Consider the following 20,167-nt stretch of genomic DNA (forward strand, 5'->3'; position numbering starts at 1 on the left):
AAGTCACTTCATTCGCTTTTATAAAGGCTAATTTTGATTAACACGGGCATGTTGCACTTTATGGATACCACAAATCGTTAATTAACATCGACAAAGCGACAATTTCGCCAAGAAAGACTTTTGTTACAATCTAAAGCGAACCAAAGAATAGATGTCATTTGTGACACAAGATGTTGACAGATGGGTGTAAACGTAGTTTCCAATTTTGACGTAATGAAATTGGAAACTAACTTGATAAAACAGCATTTTTTTCTCAAATTTTGAAGACAATTTGCATTGAATCTAAAATAACAACTGAGATATTTTAAACATATTTATATTGAAAAAAAATTAAATTAGGGGTTGATATCACAAACCCTCACAATTACCTAAAAATTACATTTTCAAAGCGTCGCGACGCCAAAACTATCAGTGATAAAAAACAAATTTTTGCGTCAGCTTCTAGAGCTTTGTTAACTGTGAGCGTATGCAAATTTTGAAAGTTTTATCTTTAAAATTAAAGATGATTTTGGGGGTGGACACAAGTGTTGCCGGACCCTGTATATGAATCCTTCAGAAAAGTTTATATTTTCTTCATTTACATTTCCTATTTCGGCTTGTGTTGCTTCACAATTTGTATGAATTAGCTTTGATGTGCTTTTTGATGTTGTTTTAGACATGTTTATTTTCAATAATTTTACACGTCTTTGTTGCACTTTACAGCAGTTTGTCGATTTGTTTTTACCCAAATAATTATAAAATTAATTGTAAGGTCGGTTTTTTGATGTAATATGTAAAACTATGTATAGATGGCGTCACCATAGATCGGCTAAAAAGACTTTCTTTTGTCGCTTTAGAGGTTGAAAAGTCTCATTTTCAGCCTAAAAATGTCTCTTTGTTTTCGAGATGAAATTACACCAAAATTTAAAAGAATTTACTTGGGCGCCACTGATTTAAAAGTGAATACTAAATCGAGTCGCTGGTTGCTTTGAAAACATGTCATTTTAGATGCGTTTTTTGCCAGTGGTGTAGAAAATACGTGGACTTGGGTTAATTTTACCTCGTCAGTTTTTGATTTAAAAATTGGTTTTTCATACTTTATATTCCTTCTGAAACAGCGTAGAACTTTTTTGTACCTGCATTTTAAGATTACATATACAGGGTGTCCCAGAACTCGTGACCAAGAGAAAAAAAGCTTTTAGAACCTAAATTTTAACTTTTTTTTTGTTTATTTAAATTTTGTTCTTGGCATATAAATTTTATAAGGGTCAGTAAATTAGTGTAAAACACAAAATCTTTTACACATTAGGTCACCCAACTTTTCCGCATATTAGAAATTATGGCCAATTTTTTTTTAATTTTTGAAACTGGACTAATCGTGAGAAGCATGATTGCGAAAGAAAAAGGAAAAAGAAAGAAAAAAATCTGTTCTATTTCTACAAACTATATTCTTTTTCTTCGATTGAATGATTGCTCAACCACACTTTACCACCCTCCTCTTCTTCCCTGAAAAAGAACCAAAATACTTTTTGCTCTCAATCAAACTCCACAAATTACCTCTGGCTTTTCCTGACAATTTCTCGTATAATAGAAAGATCGGGTACTTCTTCCTCCACCTCCCTCGATAATTCCTCCTCCTCCCTGAAAAAGAACCAAAATACTTTTTGGTCTCAATCAAACTCCACCAATTACTTCTGGGTTTTAGACTCTCTGACAATTTGTCGTATAACAGTAGGATCGGGTACTTCTTCCTCCACTTCGCTCGAGAACTCAACTTTCGAATAAAGAGGACTCGTCTTGATCTCGTGTTTGATCCACCGTATCAAAAGCTGATGGGCATACATCGGAAGATAACTATAATTATCGTGTAAGAAGTCCATGACCATCTTCTCCATCACCGGCACCAGTTTGGAGTCTCTGCAGATCTCTTCAACTTCGTCGATTTGCAAGCTGTTCAACTAAACAGAAAATCACGAATTTGATACTATTGGATTACCGGATTCCAGTTGTTGGTCTCTAATTTCAACTTGACTTCGTCGATCAACCGAAGACCTTCTTTACTAGTAACGTTCTTCATCACGTCGTAAATCTGATCGTACAGTCTTGGGAAGTTGCGGTGGTAAATAGCCGCCGCCCATGGTTGGTTAAAGTAGTCGAACAAGTTCGTGATCATGTTGAGGTCGTACCGAAGAACGAGGTGGTTGAGGAGAACCTCATGCTTACCCCATAACGCAATGAGGTTGTGGATGTGGAGCTCCTGGAGGAAAATCAGAAGACGATGTCTCTTTGGTGTCACTTACAAATTTCGCCAGACACGTGATGGTCTCCACTGTCTGGAACTGGTTGAGATGCAAGCGGAAGTAGCCTTTGTCCTGCAACTTCTTGCAGTCTCCGGTGATGAGCACCCTTCCCTAAAATCCCGATTATCTCCAGACGCAAAAACCAGGAATCTTACATAATTGCACTTAATCATAGCAATGTCCAGCGGCACTGGTTGTCCCGGGTTGGACACCTGGAGATAATGCAGATTCCCGGGGAATTGACAGTGTTGCACCACGGGGAGGTGGTGCTTTACAGGTTCCTCTTCACTTGCTGGAAGATCCGGGACTAACTTCTTCCGGATTTCGTACCCTAACTTGCTCCCAATCTCTTGCGCGTTAAAGTACTTATGCATGAGATGCTCAGCGTAGTACCTCTTCGAATACATGGTCAAAGGCCCAGCTCCATAGATGTTGGGATCATTAGTTTGGCAGTTGTGGTCAATTATCAACCGCCCTAGACTCACCATCATCAGAAGAACAAACAACTTTGCTTACCATTGAAGACAAGCCCGCTCTTGACGATGGCTTGGAACGTCTTGGTGCTCACTCCTTTCGCGTGGTAGATGAAGAGCGCCGAGAGCTCGATCTCCACGAACTTGTACTTGCTCTCAAACTTTGCCGATTTGATCAAGTTCTTGGAAGTGTTATGCCAGTCAACGAAGTTGAAGTCTTGGTAGATGGTGATGCCTTGACGAGCGACCTCCTCCATGATCGCATTCTCCACGACGGGGTTGTTGAAGAACTGAGTCAAGTGGTCGTGGTGGTCACCGGAAGAGTTATCAGGACTTGGATCGACGAAGACTAAATTATTTCCGGGCACTCCAAACTCCAGAAGCGTGGCCAAACAACAAAGCGCTTCGAGGAAGTGCCCGAAGACGACGATGGTGGTTTGTTTTTGACCGATCTTCAGGTGTCTGAGGGTGTTGAAGCAGTTGCCCGCATCAGCTTCGGTGTTGATAATGAAGACGTTGAGAGGAAAGTCTTGTTTTTTCTTCACTACTTCCTTTTTCTTCATCGGGGGTTTCTGGAATTGCTCCCCGCACATGAGGAACATATAGTCGTACGGAATATGAGAATCGTCGTTTAGAATCACGGATTTCTTCTTCCGGTTGATACCAGTTACCACTCCGGTGATGACATGCACGTACGTCCGAAGACAAATCTGGTCCATGTACTTCCGGTCTAACCTCCCATCGCGGACGAAGATCATCTCCCGGATCGCCGATGGCGGTTTATGGTAGGCAACCCCATGAGGACTCACCATCGTCAAGTTGGTGAAGACGAGCTGGTGAGGTTTGTTACCACTGAACAACAGCGACTCCAAGAACGCGATGGCGGTTGCTCCAGCACCCACCACGACAATCCTATGGTTGATGATGACCCTAGACATACTCAATAAGCGCATGGTGGAGATGTACAATCCGAAGGGTTGGAGCTGCTGGTGCAAACACTCAGGGAGTTGAAACTCTGTGAGGATGATTGAACTGTACTGAGGACTGACGCACGGAAGTACCGGAAGCATGTGATTCAAAGAGTTGACGATTGGAGTTGGAGGATTCTTGTGATTGTACAAGTAGTCGAAGTTCTTGAACCTGTAGAACAGAGCGTGGAAGTAACTCAATCGGTGGAGCTCCCTCAGGAAGAATCGCGTGTTCATGTGGAAAATCGGGGTGAGGAGGAAGTGCTCCAAATTCCCCCAATTTCCGAAAGTCGTCGCGCTGGGTTTCGCCCACGAGTCGATGTCGTAGTGGAGCTGGAGGTACTCATGGTCCGTTTCTTCAGATAGAACTAGAACCACAACTGTAAGTTTACCAATCTCAAGTACCCATGAAAATAGTACTGGCGCATCCGACGACCTGCCGCTCGCACAAGAAGGTGAAGGCGCGCAACGGACTCTCGGCCATCGCCACAGCTTGCTTGAACATCTCTTCAACGATGGAGGGTTGCACCAGCGACTTTATACAGTGGTTGATGTGTCGGACATCTTGAGGTACCGCTTCACGCACCGCCAACCTCCCCAAGATGGCCGACTTGTGCAGAACGTAGACCTGGTGCTCGAAGACTGAATTCGCTCTTGGAATCACTCTAGTGAAGTGTTTGGTTAGATAGCAAGTTTTGGCGTCCGCTGGTAAGGAGAGGATGATGTAGTCTCTATCAGGGAAGCAGTGGAACGCCGCTTGGAACAAGAGGAAAAGACAGTTTTCGTGCTCGGGGATCGCAGTGCAGATTTCAAGAGCGAAGGCGTTGGGCTCTCCGCAGAAAACCGGGATGGTCTCATCCTCCATTTTGCTATCTACTAAAAGAGTTAGTTGAGGTCTTCACCAAAAGCTTTACCTTTGTGTTTTAACTTTCTGTCGTCATTATCGTCTCCTCCACGATCAGCGTAGTACAAATGGTCTTGGTAGTCTTCATTTAACACGACGGCACTGAGGTGACTCTCGATGCTCAGGCTACTTCCGCTGCTCCCCAAAATGTCGCTGTGGTCGTCGTCGTACAAGAAGTTTAACAGAAGAGACGACGACAAGTTGACGAGAGAAAACTCGTCGTCGTCGTCGTCTTCCTCCCCTGGCTTCTTCTCTTCTTCTTCTTTGGATTCGGTGCTGCTGAGGACGATACTGCACAACCGCTCTGCGCTTCTAGAAACTAACAGTAGTACCAAGAAGTTGCTCTCAAAGACAGTACTCGTCGTTCGTTGGTAATATACTGGCACTCGTGTGAATCTCGACGATCTCATCCGCTTCGTTGCTTTTCTTGAAGCCATTGTACGGCACCAACTCAAACTGCTCGTTGAGAAGATCGTAGTTGATATTCTCATTGATGCAGAGTACTCCAACTGCACTCCCGCGGAGCTCCGCCACAACAATCTGCCTCTGCATCTCTTCGTTGCTTAAAATCTCCGAGATGTAGTACTGCCCGTACGTCTCCTTAAGAATCCCCGGGATGATCGCCACGAGGTCATCATTGTCTTCTTCAACGGCGCGTCGGATGACGTAGTTCGCAGTGAAGTCGTACTTCTTCGCGATGAACAGAGATTGAGTCTTCTGGTTTTCGGGATCCGGGAACTGTCTGCGTGCGTAGGGGTCGATGAAGTCCAACTGTTGGACTCCTGGAGGACACATCATGAGGACGTGTTCTAACGGTTCGTACACTTGGAAGAGGTGTTGGAGGATCGGTTTTAAGAAGAGGGTGGTGTAGCGACGGTCCCAGACCGCGTAGTGGATCCAGAGGCTCGTCATGGGGACGATGTGCTGGAGGTTGTACATGTTGTACAACCACTCCTCCCAGTCGCATTGGGGGAGAGCCGGGATGTTGGGGTAACAGTTCAAACAACAAACTCCAGAGAGCGCGTCTTCGTTGTAGATCCCGAGGGAGATGTGGTTTTGTTCCCTGGAAACTCAAAGTAGGGTGGGACTACCAGGAGGAAACTCACAGTTGCGCCTCCACTGTCGTTTCCCCAAAGAGATATTCGGTGTTTTTCAACGTCAGCTTCTCCACTTCTTTGGTTTGATTTGGTCCGATCCGTTTGACGTTCTCTGGTGACAGGAGAATCCTCTGCTTTCCTAACTTCTGCATTTTTTTTTTCAGTTGAGTGTCGGGATTGAGGATGGGATTCTGCAAGCCTACAACCCCGACTTCGAGCTGCAGTTTTCGCACAAGATCTGGCAAGTGACACGATTTTCCCAAGCCGACCAAGATCCGACGACTTTCCTCTATCTGATGAGGGATGATAATGACGCGTTGTTGTACTGCTACTTGTTCCAGGCGAAGAAGAGCATCGATGTAAGTGACATTTCGACTTTTGAGTTGTCTCAATGCCACGCGTGTAATTTACCAGTTACTTGTTTTTTGTCTAGCGAGAATTATGCGCTTTGAATATTTAATGTGGAATAACCGACACCGAAAGCTACTCTCACAATTATTTTTATTTGTGTTGCTGGAATAATTTATTGCGGCTTATATAATGTTGATTTTTTTGAACTCTTTTATTGACTTCTTAGGTGTTGATGAGGTCAATAAAAATGCGGTCATGGGGGCAATAAAACTTTTTAACACCAATCGATATTCAACAATGCGCAAATTCTTTTATCCCGTGCGATCAAAAATTGCTTAGAAGAGGTGACTATGACTTTGACAGATGCATGTCTTTGATTACTTCGTCTGAACGGACGAACCTGTAAACTCTAGCAAACATTTCGTCTAAAATCTCAAGGTTTTCTTGGATTTAAATAATTGTTGATCGCACGGTATTTCTGTTATTACAACACGCGTTTTAAAAAGAGATTTATTTTTATTGGATTTTTCAAGTGTTTTTACGTAACTTTATTGGCGCTTTTCCTGCGGTTGTTGTTCTACTGCTGAAGTGAATTTATTTACCTGTTTTCCAAACTTTTCCCATTGAGTTTTCAACGTGTTAAAGCATTGAAAATCGTTAAAAATCGCTTAAAGAAACTCGCTGTAAATAACACCGTGTGACGCTAAAATGCGTTTTTTATTGTTGGGTTGGGAACAAATTCAAGGTTTTGTGCTGGCACGCCTGTTTTTCTTATCCTTTTTTGGTATTTTTAGTGTTCTTTTTTAAGTTTCGTTTTTATTTTTCTGATCTTTTCGGTTTTCAGTTTTTTTGGTCTCTCAAATTCTTTTAAATTTTTTAAAAGTAAGTTTCAAATTTTATAAATACGAGTAAGTGTAAAACATTCGAAGATAATTGAGAAAACACAAAAAGAATCTAGGATCAAGAATCAAATAAAATATGAACTCTTTAGAGAATCTTCAAAAAATCAAAAAGAAAATTATAAAAAATATAAACTTTACAAATTTTATTTCTTGAAAGGACGTCAAATTTTTTAAAAAATTGTGTTAATGTCCATAATTTTGGCAATTTTAATGCAATAAAAATAAAACTTAAGGAGATTGCTATTCTTGAGTAGGTTAAGCTGTGTGTTAAAGTACAAAATTATAGAGCAGAAAATACAAATTTTGCAAATTTTCTCTGTTAAAAGGACGTCAAAAATTTCAAAAATTTGTGTTGACGCGCATATTTTTTGCAATTTTTGTGGAATATACATGAAATTTGGAGAGATTGTTATCCTTGAGTTGGTTAAACTTTGTTTCAAATTACAAAATTATAGAGCAAAAAATACAAATTAAATTTTTTTTTCGGTTGAAAGGATGCACAAATTTCCAAAAAATTCTGATAAGGCCTCTAATTCCCGCAATTTTAGTACAATAAACATGAAATTTTAGGAGATTGTTTTTTCTTGGGCTGTTTATACTCTGTGTCAAATTACAAAAATATCGAACACAAATAAAAATTCTGCAAATTTCCTCTATTGGAAGGACGCAAAAATTTTTAAAATTTTTTTTAGAGCCCATAATTTTCGCAATTTTGGTGCAATCTACATAAAAATTTGAAGTGGTTGCTACTCTTAAATTGGTTATGATTTGTCTTAAGTACAAAATTATAGAGCAAAAAATAGAAATTTTACAATTTTTTTTCTTTTAAATGGACGCAAAAGTTTACAAAATTTTCTGTTCAAGCCCATAATTTTCGCAATTTGAGCGCAATATACATAAAATTTGGGGAGATTACTTTTATTGAGTTGTTATGCTCTGTGTCAAATTACAAAATTATAGAGCAAAAAATACAAATCTTACATTTTTTTTATTTTGAAAGGATGTCAAAATTTTCAAAAATTTCTGGTAAAGCTCATAACTTTAGCAATTTTAGTGCAATAAACATGAAATTTCAGGAGATTGCTCTTCTAGAGCTGTTTATACTCGCTGTCAAATTTCAAAATTATAGAGCAAAAAATAGAAATTTTACAATTTTTTCTTTTAAATGGACGCAAAATTTTCTGTTAATGCCCATAATTTTCGCAATTTGAGTGCAATGTCCATGAAATTTGGGGAGATTGCTTTTCTTGAGTTGGTTATACCCTGTGTCAAATTATAAAATTATAGAGCAAAAAATACAAATTTTACAATTTTTTTTTGTTGGAAAAATGTAAAAATTTCAACATTTTTCTGTTAAAGCCCATAGTTTTTGCAATTTAAGTACAATATATTTGAAATTTGAGGATATTACTTCTCTTAAGTTGGTTATGCTTTGTGTCAAATTACATAATTATAAAACAAAAAGTACAAATTAAACAAAAATGGAAGGATCCAAAAATTTTCGAAATTCAAGTGCAACATATATATAATATTTAGGGAGCTTTATGGGTTTAATGGGATAAAATAATATAGAATGTATGTGATAGAAATTAGTTTGACGCAGATATCTAAGAAAAATGGGAAAACACAAATAGATCAGATCTAAAGAAGAATTTAAAGTCAACTTAAAAATTCTTGAAAATCTAAACGAAGTAAAGGATCTAAAAAAATTAATTCCAAGATCTTGAATTACCAATTTATTAGAATAAAGGATCTAAAACAATAAAAAAGAGTCGAAATGACTCTAAAACATCTAAACATCAAAGAAAATCTAACAATTAGAAGAATGAGAATTTATTGCTCTAAAAAGAAAATTCAAAAGAAATCTGAAAATCTAGAAAAATATCCAAAAAGAATTTTGAGAATCGGTAGAGACCCGATAGAATCTAAAGCAGATTTTAATAGAATCGACGGAGAATCTGAAGAATATAAAACAGAAATTAAAGAAAAATTAGTATTAATTTTTTGAGACCAATAATTATTTTTTTAAGCGGCCCCGGTCTCAGTTCATCTCAATCCGCCTCTGATTGTCTTGATTACTGTAATTCTCTTCGGCTTTATTTTACTTGGATCCTCAGATTTCTTCCTTTTTCATTTCCTTAGAATCTTTTAAATTACAACGATCCAATTTTCAAATTTCCCGCCAATGCCTTCATTATACATACTACCAACATTACTAATAAAGCCAATTTAAAATTGCGAGAACTTCATTTGTAAGATGGTTCAACCGCGAAATGATGTAACAAGAAAAAGCAATTGTTTGCTTTAGAGACGCATTTCAGCCTTTGAGTTTGAAATTGCGTTCATTTATATTCAGCGCTTTTCTTTTAGCATTTGATGTGAGAATTTACATGGTAATGTGTAATTTTCCGGTTGATAGATAGACAGTTTGAGGTCATGTATGTATGAAACTGTCAAATAGTGTCAAACTTCCCGATCCATTGCCTACTGCAGTCACAACATTTTCGCAAACACTTTCCGAGAAAACAGACTAATAATAGCCGCGGCTCCTCTAAGAAATTTGATTTTTTTCTACACATCGCGTGTTTGTTCGCTTAAACGATCGCTCATTACGAGTTATCTCAGACAAGCACATCGATTTTCAATTCAGTTTTCATTCTAAATTGTAATGGTATGTACTTGCGTCACGTTCTTCCAAGCCTCGCTGGCTGAATATACAAAATACATTACATTCTGAATTTATATTAGGTCACAAAAGATCGCATCGCACTCATTTTTATTCATTGAGTAATCAGTTTTCGGTTTCGTCCCGTTGCTCAATGATGCCATTCCCGAACACCCGAAATAAATCCGAATTCACGCCCCGATCACACTAGAATCACGTGCGGAAATTCTTTGGAGCAATTCGGGAAGGAAAATTGGAGTAGGAGGCTGTACGGTAGTTTGTCGTGTTGGTAGCACTGGTAGTTGAAACTTCAAGACCACGTCTTAAGTTCAAACTCTCGTTCAAACTCTCATTTTCACAATTTTTGTGCAATATTTATGAAATTTGGGGAGATTGCTTTTCTTAAGTTGGTTATGCTCTGTGTCAAAGTCAAAAATTATAGAGCAAAGAGTACTAATGTTACGAATTTTTTGATCTTGAAAGGGCGCAAAAATTTTCAAAACTTTTCAGGCCTACAATTTTTGCAATTTTAGTGCAATAAACATGAAATTTGGGGAGATTGCTTTTATTGGGTTGGTAATGGTCTGTGTCATTGTTGAAAATTTTAGAGCAAAGAGTACAAATTTTACAAATTTTCTTCCTTGAAAAGAAGTACACATTTTCAAAATTTTGTGTTAAAGGTCATAAGTTTCGAAAATTTTGCGCAATAAACTTGAAGTTTCGGGAAATTGCTCTTTTTGAGTTGATTAGACTCTGTGTCAAATTACAAAATTATAGAGCTAAAAATACAAATTTTACATTTTTTTTTTCTCTTAGGACGCAAAAATTTTCAAAATTTTTTGTTAAAGCCGATAATTTTTGCAATTTTAGTGGAATTTTCATTAATTTTTCGGGAGATTTGTTCCTTTTGAGTTTGTTATGCTCTGTGTCAAATTTAGTCAAATTACAAAATTATAGAGCAACAAATTCAAATGCAATTTTTTTTTTCTCACGGAAATACACAAACATTTTCAAAAGTTTCTGCTAAAGGTCATAATTTTCGAAATTTTAGTGTAACTTATATGAAACTTGGTGAAATTGCTATTCTTGAGTTGGCTATGCACTGTGTCAAATTTCAAAATTGTGGAGTAAAAAATACAAATTTTACAATTTATTTACTTTGGAAGCAAATATATTTTGTTTTAATTTTATGTTAAAAGTCATAATTTTCGTAATTTTAGTACAATTAACCTGAAATTTAGGAAGATAGCTCTTCTTAAGTGGGTTATGCTCCGTGCCAAAGTTCAAAATTATAGAGCAAAGAGTACTAATATTATAAATTTTTTGCTCTTGGAAGGGCGCAAAAACTTTCAAAACTTTTTTCAGGTCTACAATTTAATTTTTGCAATTTTAGTGCAATAAACATGAAAGTTGTGGAGATTGCTTTTATGGGTTGGTAATGGTCTGTGTCATAGTTGAAAATTTTAGAGCAAAAAGCACAAATTTTACAAATTTTCTTCCTTGAAATGAAGTACAAATTTTCAAAATTTTCTGTTAAAGGTCATAATTTTTGAAATTTTAGCGCAAAAAACATGAAGTTTCGGGAAATTGCTTTTTTGAGTCGATTACACTGTGTCAAATTACAAAATTATAGAGCTAAAAATACAAATTCTACAATTTTTTTTCTCTTAGGACGCAAAAATTTTCAAAATTTTTTGTTAAGGTCGATAATTTTTGCAATTTTAGTGGAATTTACATTAATTTGTCGGGAGATTTGTTCTTTTTGAGTTTGTTATGCTCTGTGTCAAATTACAAAATTATAGAGCAAAAAATTGAAATGCATTTTTTTTCTCACGGAAATACACAAAAATTTTCAAATGTTTCTTCTAAAGGTCATAATTTTCGTAATTTTAGTGTAATTTATATGAAACTTGGTGAAATTGCTATTCTTGAGTTGGCTATGCACTGTGTCAAATTTGAAAATTGTGGAGTAAAAAATACAAATTTTACAATTTATTTACTTTGGAAGCAAATATATTTTGTTTTAATTTTTTGTTAAAAGTCATAATTTTCGTAATTTTAGTGCAATTAACCTGAAATTTAGGGAGATGGCTCTTCTTAAGTTGTTTATGCTCCGTGCCAAAGTTCAAAATTATAGAGCAAAGAGTACTAATGTTACAAATTTTTTGCTCTTGGAAGGGCACAAATATTTTCAAAACTTTTCAGGCCTACAATTTTTGCAATGTTAGTGCAATAAACATGAAATTTGGGGAGATTGCTTTTGTTGGGCTGGTAATGGTCTGTGTCATAGTTGAAAATTTTAGAGCAAAAAGAACAAATTTTACTAATTTTCTTCCTTGAAAAGAAGTACAAATTTTCAAAATTTTCTGTTAAAGGTCATAATTTTCGAAAATTTAGCCCAATAAACTTGAAGTTTCGGGAAATTGTTCTTTTTGAGTTGATTACATTCTGTGTCAAATTACAAAATTATAGAGCTAAAAATACAAATTTTACAATTTTTCTTCTCTTAGGACGCAAAAATTTTCAAAATTTTTTGTTAAAGTCGATAATTTTTGCAATTTTAATGGAATTTACATGAATTTTGGGGAGGTTGCTAGTTTTGGGTTTGTTATGCTCTGTGTCAAATTACAAAATTATAGAGCAAAAAATTCAAATGCAATTTTTTTTCTCACGGAAATACACAAAAATTTTCAAAAATTTCTGCTAAAGGTCATAATTTTCGTAATTTTAGTGTAATTTATATGAAACTTGGAGAAATTGCTATTTTGGAGTTGGCCAATTTTGGAGTTGGACTGTGTCAAATTTCAAAATTGTGGAGTAAAAATTACAAATTTTACAATTTATTTACTTTGGAAGCAAATATATTTTGTTTTAAATTTATGTTGAAAGTCATAATTTACGTAATTTTAGTGCAATTAACCTGAAATTTAGGGAGTTTGTTCTTCTTGAGTTGGTTATGCTCTGTATCAAATTACAAAATTATAGAGCTAAAAATACAAATTTTACAATTTTTTTTTTCTTAGGACGCAAACATTTTCAAAAATTTTTGTTAAAGCGGATAATTTTTGCAATTTTAGTGGAGTTTACATGAATTTTGGGGAGGTTGCTCCTTTTGAGTTTGTTATGCTCTGTGTCAAATTACAAAATTATAGAGCAAAAAATTCAAATGCAATTTTTTTCTCACGAAAATACACAAAAATTTTGCACTGTGTCAAATTTTAAAATTGTGGAGTAAAAAATACAAATTTTACAATTTATTTACTTTGAATTTTGTTTTAATTTTTTGTTAAAAGTCTTATTTTCGTAATTTTAGTCCAATTAACATGAAATTTAGGGAGATTCTTCTTCTTGAGTTGGTTATCAAATTACAAAATTATAGAGGAAAAAATGCAATTTTACATTTTTTTTGTGTTAGCAGGACGCAAAAATTTTCAAAATTATCGGTTACTCATAATAAGGATTACAATTAGCAAGTACATTTCTTTATTTAAAACAACCTAAATATCGGATGATCAATTAAAAAGATGGCGTGGCTTTTTCGACAGAAGAAACATACGCCATTTTATAGTACAAAAAAGTGAGGTTAAATAATACAGATTGATCACAGACATACGTCACTGTGCAGATGTGCGGCGATCTTCATTCCACATGTTATTATAATTTTTTTTCTCTGCTAAACATTACCCAATAATTTGTAACATGAGACTGCAAATACAACACGTGTCTCGCCTCGTCGGTCAATATTTTCCTCGATTTTATTTTCGAACCAACAAAAATGATATACCATCGGAAAAATCCGCACAATTTTAGCAGACAGCTTGGCAACGCCGAAAATAAGTGAACTCCGCGCCACATTTCCGGAAATCTCAACTCTAAACAAAAAATCCGATAAACTCGACCTTGCCCCAAAAATAATCCAAATCACATTCATTTGGTAATAAACAAGTGCGCCATGTCCATGTCAGCCATCTTGCTCTCCATTTCGCTGCCTCTGGTTCTTGGGTCCCACCCATGGAAACCCATCTACGATCGCCTCCAAGAAGAAAACGAGTTTTCCGGGTTTAGGACCATGGTCAAGGGTAATAATGACGTCACGATCAACTTGTTGTATAGTGCTGTGACGGTTTTCGTGCCTCAGAATGAGGCAATGGCGAAGTACGATGGGTTTTACTCGGATGAGATGGTTTTGTACCATCTGGGAGCTGAGCCGTGGACTTTGAAGGACTTGAGTTTGAACTATTCGCTGGAAAGTGTTCATGGGGGAAATCCCCCAGTGTGGGTTACGGTGGTTGATGATGGGTACTTTGTCAACAATGCGAAGATTGTCGAAAGGGAGTCGAATTATGTGGCGAAATGCAAGAGGAACCAAGGGCTAAAGCAGGTGAGCGAAGAATGAAGCAGAAGTGGATCAGTTTACTTATTTCTGTCTTAATTAATGGTCTTCCGCGAGCAGTGCGAGCTTAGAAAGCGTTTTAACTACGAGTTGCATACAAAATTTTATCTCGGTTACGCCCTTTACCACTTAATGACAGCGAAATTATAAAGCAATCGAAGATAAAAGCTGAAACAAGAAGGAAACATTAGTATAAATCTCAACATTATTATTATCCTACTGTAGAAATTACAATTGAAGGTAATTAAAAAATTAGTTTGATTACAGTGGTAATTATAGTATTAATTTCGTGGGTTGGCAGCCTTGCGTGGAGTTTTTTTCTTGGCTTTCAGTTCTCTTCTAATCAGGAAGACCAACATATAACTTGATGTATTGGGTGTTCGTATACCGAGTGACACAAAATCTTAGTTTAATGGGCATTGTCTTCTACAAGAAAATGTGAAAATTATCTGGAATTTTAACTTCACTGATAAACTCTATTATTTCTGAATCATTACAGCATAAAAGTTTAATGATATTTAATAACTATAATTTGTTGTAAATACTTGTAATTTAAGTACTTATTTATGAGCTGCCATCCCGACTTTGTACTGTTTTTAAATTACGGAAAAATTATGGAAATTACATGAAATTAAACGACTTATTAGATTTGACAGAAACATGTAACGACTCAGACAATTCCGTATCGTTTTACTCCGGAAGAACAACCGCAGCTGTGGTTACCTTTTTAGTTGAACACTCAATATTTAGATCGTTCTAAACAAAGAAATTTATTTGGAATTGTAAACTTTATTTTGACCACGTACACTTTTAAGTCTCAAAGAAGATCTCTAAAATTAATGTAACAGAAATTTTTGAAAATTTTTGTGTTCTTCCAAGAAAGAAAATTTGTAGAATTTGTACTTTTTGCTCTATAATTTTGTGCTTTGGCTCAGAGCAGAACCAACTCATGACTAACAAACTCTCTAAATTCATAAATATTTTACTAAAGTTGCAGGAATCGGGGTCGTAAAAAAAATTTTTTAAATAATTTTTTTCATCTAGAAGAGCAAATTTGTAAAATTTGCATTTTTTGCTCAATAATTTTATGCTTTGGCACAGCGCAGAACCAACTCATGACTAACAAACTCTCCAAATTTCATGAACGTTTTACGAAAATTATGAGTCCTAAAAGAAAATTTTGACATTATTTTTTTCTTCCAGGGCACCGAATTTGTAGAATTTTTATTTTTTGCTTTATAATTTTGTACTTTGTCACAATGCATTACCAACTTAAGAATAACAATCACACCAAATTTCATGAACGTTTTACTAAAATTGCGAAAATTATGAGTCCTAAAAGAAAATTTTGAAATTATTTTTTTCTTCCAGTAGACAGAATTTGTAGAATTTGTCTTTTTTGCTCTATAATTTTGTACTTTGTCACAATGCATTACTAACTTAAGAATAACAATCACACCAAATTTCATGAACGTTTCACTAAAATTGCGAAAATTATGAGTCCTAAAAGAAAATTTTGAAATTATTTTTTTCTTCCAGGAGACAGAATTTGTATTTTTTGCTCTATAATTTTGTACTTTGTCACAATGCATTACTAACTTAAGAATAACAATCACACCAAATTTCATGAACGTTTCACTAAAATTGCGAAAATTTTGAGTCCTAAAAGAAAATTTTGAAATTATTTTTTTCTTCCAGGAGACAGAATTTGTAGAATTTGTATATTTTGCTCTATAATTTTGTACTTTGTCACAATGCATTACTAACTTAAGAATAACAATCACACCAAATTTCATGAACGTTTTACTAAAATTGCGAAAATTATGAGTCCTAAAAGAAAAATTTTGAAATTATTTTTTTCTTCCAGGAGACAGAATTTGTAGAATTTGTATTTTTTGCACTATAATTTTGTACTTTGTCACAATGCATTACTAACTTAAGAATAACAATCACACCAAATTTTATGAACGTTTTACTAAAATTGCGAAAATTATGAGTCCTAAAAGAAAATTTTGAAATTATTTTTTTCTTCCAGGAGACAGAATTTGTAGAATTTGTATTTTTTGCTCTATAATTTTGTACTTTGTCATAATGCATTACCAACTTAAGAATAACAATCACACCAAATTTCATGTATATTAAACCATAATTGTTAAAATTATGGGCCTTAATAGAAAATTTTGAAACTTTTTCTTTCTTTCAAAAGAGAAAATTTGTAAAACTTGTATTTATTGCTCTATAATTTTGCGCTTTGACACAGAGCATTACCAATTTAAGAGTAGCAACCTCTCCAAATTTCAAGCAGATTGCACTAAAATAACGAAAATTATAGTTTTTACAAGAAAATTTGTCTTTCCAAAAAGAATGTTAAATTTGTATTTTTTGCTATATAATTTTGTAATTTGACAGAGACTGTAACCAATCCAAGAAGTGTAATCTCCCCAAATTTCATGTATATTCTACAAAAATTGCGAATATATAGGACTTTGATCTAAATTTTTGGAAATTTTGACGTCCTTCTAAGAGAGAAAATTTGTATAGTATTTTTTGCAGTATAATTTTGTACTTTGACACAGAGCATAATCAACGTCAGAACAGCAACCTCACCAAATTTCACGTATAATGAACTAAAATTGCAAAAATGATAGGTCTTAAATCAAAATTTTGAAAATGTTTTTTTTCTTCCAAAAGCGAAAGTTTGTAGAATTTGTATTTTTTGCTCTATCATTCTGTAACTTGACACAGAGCATAACCCAGTCAAGAGTAGCAACCTTTTCCAATTTCATGCAGATTGCAGTAAAATTCCGAAAATTATGGGCACTAAAGGAAAATTTTGAAAATTTTTCTTTTTTCCACAAGAGAGAATTTGTATTTTTGCTCTATAATTTTGTTCTTTGACACACCGCTTAATCAGCTCAAGAGTAACAATCTGCCCAAAATGCATGTACATTGTACTGAAATTGCCAAAATTATGAGCAATAACACAAATTTTTGAAACTTTTGACTGACGTCCTTCTAAGAGAGAAAATTTGTAAAATTTGTATTTTTTGCTGTATAATTTTGTGCTTTGCCACAGAGCATAACCAATGCAACAGTAGTAACCTCTCCAAATTTTATGCAGATTGCACTAAAATTGCGAAAATTATGGACCTTAAAAGAAAATTTTTGTGTCCTTCCAAGAAAGAAAATTTGTAAAATTTGAGTTGTTATTCTGACTTGGTACTATTTTTTAATTATTGAAAATTTATGGAAATTTCATGAAATTAAACGACTTATTAGATTAGTTTTGACAGAAGCATGTGGCAACGACTCAGACAATTCCGTATCCTTTTACTCCGGAAGATCAAACCACAACTGCGGTGAGATAACAAACAAAGAGTTGTTTCAACGACCACTGATCCACTTTCTGGGCTTTATTTAAGTACCCAATCTAACTCTGGCCCTGCAGGTCCTCCACGTCATTGATCAGGTCCTCGACCCCAAACTCCAAGCCCCTTTCAGTGACCCATCAGCCCACGACTTCCTTCAAAACTACCAAAACTGGAAACTCGGCTCTCGCCACGTCTCCAACTTCTTCAAAAGAGTTCAGTTCCACCAAAAAGAAAACCTCTTCAAGAGGACAGGTGGCCACACTTTCTTCATCCCCATCAATGATAAGAACCACGACCATCGTCTTGATGACATCGACAGTTATGTTATTGAGGGTCATGTCGTACCCAATGTTGTTCTTTTCACGAGACCTTCGGCAAAGAACTTTTTCCATGAGACGCTGGCTAATGGTGACTACATCTACATCGTACTCTCGTTCCTCCAGGTCAATGGAAAAGACCACGTGAAGAGCCACACAGTTTTGGGCAACGCAGAGCACCGAAAAGGCGAAGTTCTCGCTGAGATCGTCGTGGGCAACATCCCCGTGGCGAACGGGGTGGTCCATTTAATCTCTCAACCCCTTGCGGTTTTCGACCGGGAGCTCCAACACTTTCCTTTTCTTCCGGTAGCCTACAAACTCGCTGCCGATCCCGAATTGAACACAACGCAGATTATCTCCCAGAGGAGCAGAGTGGGGAAAATCCTCCGCCGCGAAAAGGGGATGTACACCATCTTCGCCCCCACAAACCGCGCCTGGAGGAATTATCTCGGCTACAAACCCGACGACCTCTCCGACATCTTATCCCGCCACGTGGTGGTGGCAGAAGGACGATTCACCATGGCCAAACTCGCGTCTTCTCCTCAGAGCAGTGGCACCATCATCGAAACCCTCGGCGGTTCTCTCAAACTCAACGTGGTTTTCACCAACGCCAGCTTCTTCGTGGTCTGGGGGCAGAGGTGGATCCGCGTCCACCGCGCCGACTACCAGTGCAGCGACGGCGTGGTGCACATCATTGACGATGTTTTCGCCACCCCCAAACCACCGCTGGGGGCGGTTAAGCAACAATCTTCGTTTTGGAAGACACTGAAAGATATTGTGATGTAAACAATAAATTTGGTCACGTGGACCTTTCAATCACTGTTCGTGCCAAAAGTTTGGGCGTCAGTCGTGGCTTGTTATCCTCCGGATTTAGTGCTTCTTGAGACAGTTTGGTTGCGTAACTATCGTAAGTCTTTCTGTGGTTTTGGGAGTCTTAGAAATAGCGCAGTTGGGGGGTTTTGGACCTTGGAACGCTGCCAGTGCGTGCGCTCTAGGAAGTGAAGCTCTTTGGAGAAGGGGGCCACGTGGAATTTCTTCCTGTCTTTGAACTGTGCTACAGAATTGTTTGTTGGGAACGGGAAGAAGTTCAAACAATACAAACGATATAATTAGACGATGTGATTAAACGTATAATTTGAATATAATTAGATTTCGTTGTCGGTGACAATTGGTATATTTATAGGTAATTATTGGGGTAATTACTCACTTATTTCCACTTGGGAGTTATATAAAGACGAAACTGCTGACCGTCAAAAAAAGTTGAGATAAAACGGAGGCTGTGGGATTCGAGTTGTGTTGGCAACCCTGTCTTTTTGACAGTTTTGACGTCGCACTGAATAATGACAACAAATCCTAAGATTTGGCGTTAATCCTTATAATCTCAACAAGTTATTTAATTAAACACATCTAGTGGGCATATTTCCTCCCGACGATTAGTGACTGTCGTCGGACATGTTGATACCGCCATTTTGAATTATATAATATTCAAAACGTTGAATTAAGCCTGTGGGATTTGAGTTATGTTGGTATCCCTGTTTTTTTGACAGGTTTTATACATTTTTCTTCGTTCCAAGAGAAAAAAATTAGAAAATTGGCAATTTTTGCCGTATCATTTTGTACTTTGACCCAGAATATAACTAACTCAAGAACATCAATTTCCCTAATTTTAATTTAACTAATGTATATTACATTAAAATTGCGAAAATTATGTCTCCCAAAAGAAAATTTGTAAAAAATGTTTTTCTTCCACGAGGGAAAATTTGTTGAATTTATGTTTTTTGCTCTATAATTTTGTACTTTGACACAAAGTCGAATCAATTCAAGAGTAGCAACCTCTCCAAATTTCATGCAGATTGCACTAAAATAGCGAAAATTATGGGCTTTAAATGAACATTAAAAAAAATTACAAGTGAAAAAATTTGTACAATTTGTATTTTTTGCTCCATAATTTTGTAATTTGATACACAGCTTAACCAACTTAAGAGTAACAATTTATTTAAATTTTATGTATATTGTACTGAAATTGCTAAAATTATAGGCATTAACACAAACTTTTGGAAACTTTTGCGTCTTTCCAAGAAAGAAAATTTGTGAAATTTGTACGTGTTGCTCTATACTTTTGTGTTTTGGCACAGAATATTACCAACTGAAGACCATGAATATTACCAAATTTCATGTATATTGTAACAAAATTGTCTAAATTATGGGTCTTAAAAAAAATTCTGAAATTGTTTCTTTCTTTCATAAGAGAAAATTTGTAAAACTTGTATTTATTGCTCTATAATTTTGTGCTTTGGCACACTGGTTAATTAACTTAAGAGGAACGAACAATTTTCCTAAAATTCATGTATATTCCACTAAAATTGAGAAAATTAAGGGGTTTAATAAAATTTTTTGAGACATTTGACGTCCTTTCGAGAAAGAAAATTTGTAGAATTTGTATTTTT

The 20,167-nt window shown here is 35.8% G+C and overlaps 3 protein-coding genes across 4 annotated transcripts in view; 2 read left to right on the forward strand and 1 right to left on the reverse strand.

Moving 5' to 3' along the window:
- Window positions 1-20,167, forward strand: part of plx (PTB_TBC1D1_like and TBC domain-containing protein plx) — a 42,585-nt gene that overhangs the window by 2,217 nt on the left and 20,201 nt on the right. Inside the window, exon 2 of one of the 2 annotated variants that reach the window (XM_088033479.1) lies at window positions 5,886-6,080. The exons of the other annotated variant lie outside the window; for it this stretch is intronic. Within the exon in view, the coding sequence (XP_087889605.1) occupies window positions 5,886-6,080 (195 nt within the window). The remainder of the gene's footprint in view (window positions 1-5,885; window positions 6,081-20,167) is intronic. 2 annotated transcript variants of the gene reach the window in all.
- Window positions 979-5,687, reverse strand: LOC148177640 (cilia- and flagella-associated protein 61-like). Its single transcript, XM_088032724.1, has 13 exons — window positions 4,983-5,687; window positions 4,635-4,936; window positions 4,141-4,596; window positions 2,796-4,088; window positions 2,435-2,754; window positions 2,280-2,390; window positions 1,976-2,236; window positions 1,672-1,937; window positions 1,537-1,620; window positions 1,424-1,485; window positions 1,294-1,346; window positions 1,077-1,184; window positions 979-1,023 (listed from the first exon to the last, which is right to left on the reverse strand). Exons 1-13 carry the CDS (start codon window positions 5,561-5,563, stop codon window positions 979-981), a joined length of 3,942 nt encoding a protein of 1,313 aa, XP_087888850.1. The 5' UTR covers window positions 5,564-5,687.
- LOC148177641 (fasciclin-1-like) lies at window positions 13,327-18,540 on the forward strand. The gene is made up of 2 exons (XM_088033482.1): window positions 13,327-14,020; window positions 17,481-18,540. The coding sequence occupies exons 1-2, from the start codon at window positions 13,592-13,594 to the stop codon at window positions 18,504-18,506; spliced, it is 1,455 nt and encodes a 484-aa protein (XP_087889608.1). The 5' UTR covers window positions 13,327-13,591; the 3' UTR covers window positions 18,507-18,540.

Source organism: Gnatocerus cornutus, chromosome 3, assembly GCF_029298725.1.
Source record: "Gnatocerus cornutus isolate USDA-ARS CGAHR chromosome 3, icGnaCorn1.1, whole genome shotgun sequence".
Classification (NCBI taxonomy): Eukaryota; Metazoa; Arthropoda; class Insecta; order Coleoptera; family Tenebrionidae; genus Gnatocerus; species Gnatocerus cornutus.

Bases quoted from the DNA above. Each gene is read 5' to 3' on its own strand.
- LOC148177640 (XM_088032724.1), bottom strand. From the start codon at position 5,563: ATGTACAACCTCCAGCACATCGTCCCCATGACGAGCCTCTGGATCCAC. The intron at 4,597-4,634 runs GTAAAGCTTTTG...TAACTCTTTTAG, and splicing joins CAGAAAGTTAAAACACAAAG to TAGATAGCAAAATGGAGGAT. The intron at 1,347-1,423 runs GTTTGTAGAAAT...CGATTAGTCCAG, and splicing joins AATCGAAGAAAAAGAATATA to TTTCAAAAATTAAAAAAAAA.
- LOC148177641 (XM_088033482.1), top strand. From the start codon at position 13,592: ATGTCCATGTCAGCCATCTTGCTCTCCATTTCGCTGCCTCTGGTTCTT. The intron at 14,021-17,480 runs GTGAGCGAAGAA...CTGGCCCTGCAG, and splicing joins GGAACCAAGGGCTAAAGCAG to GTCCTCCACGTCATTGATCA.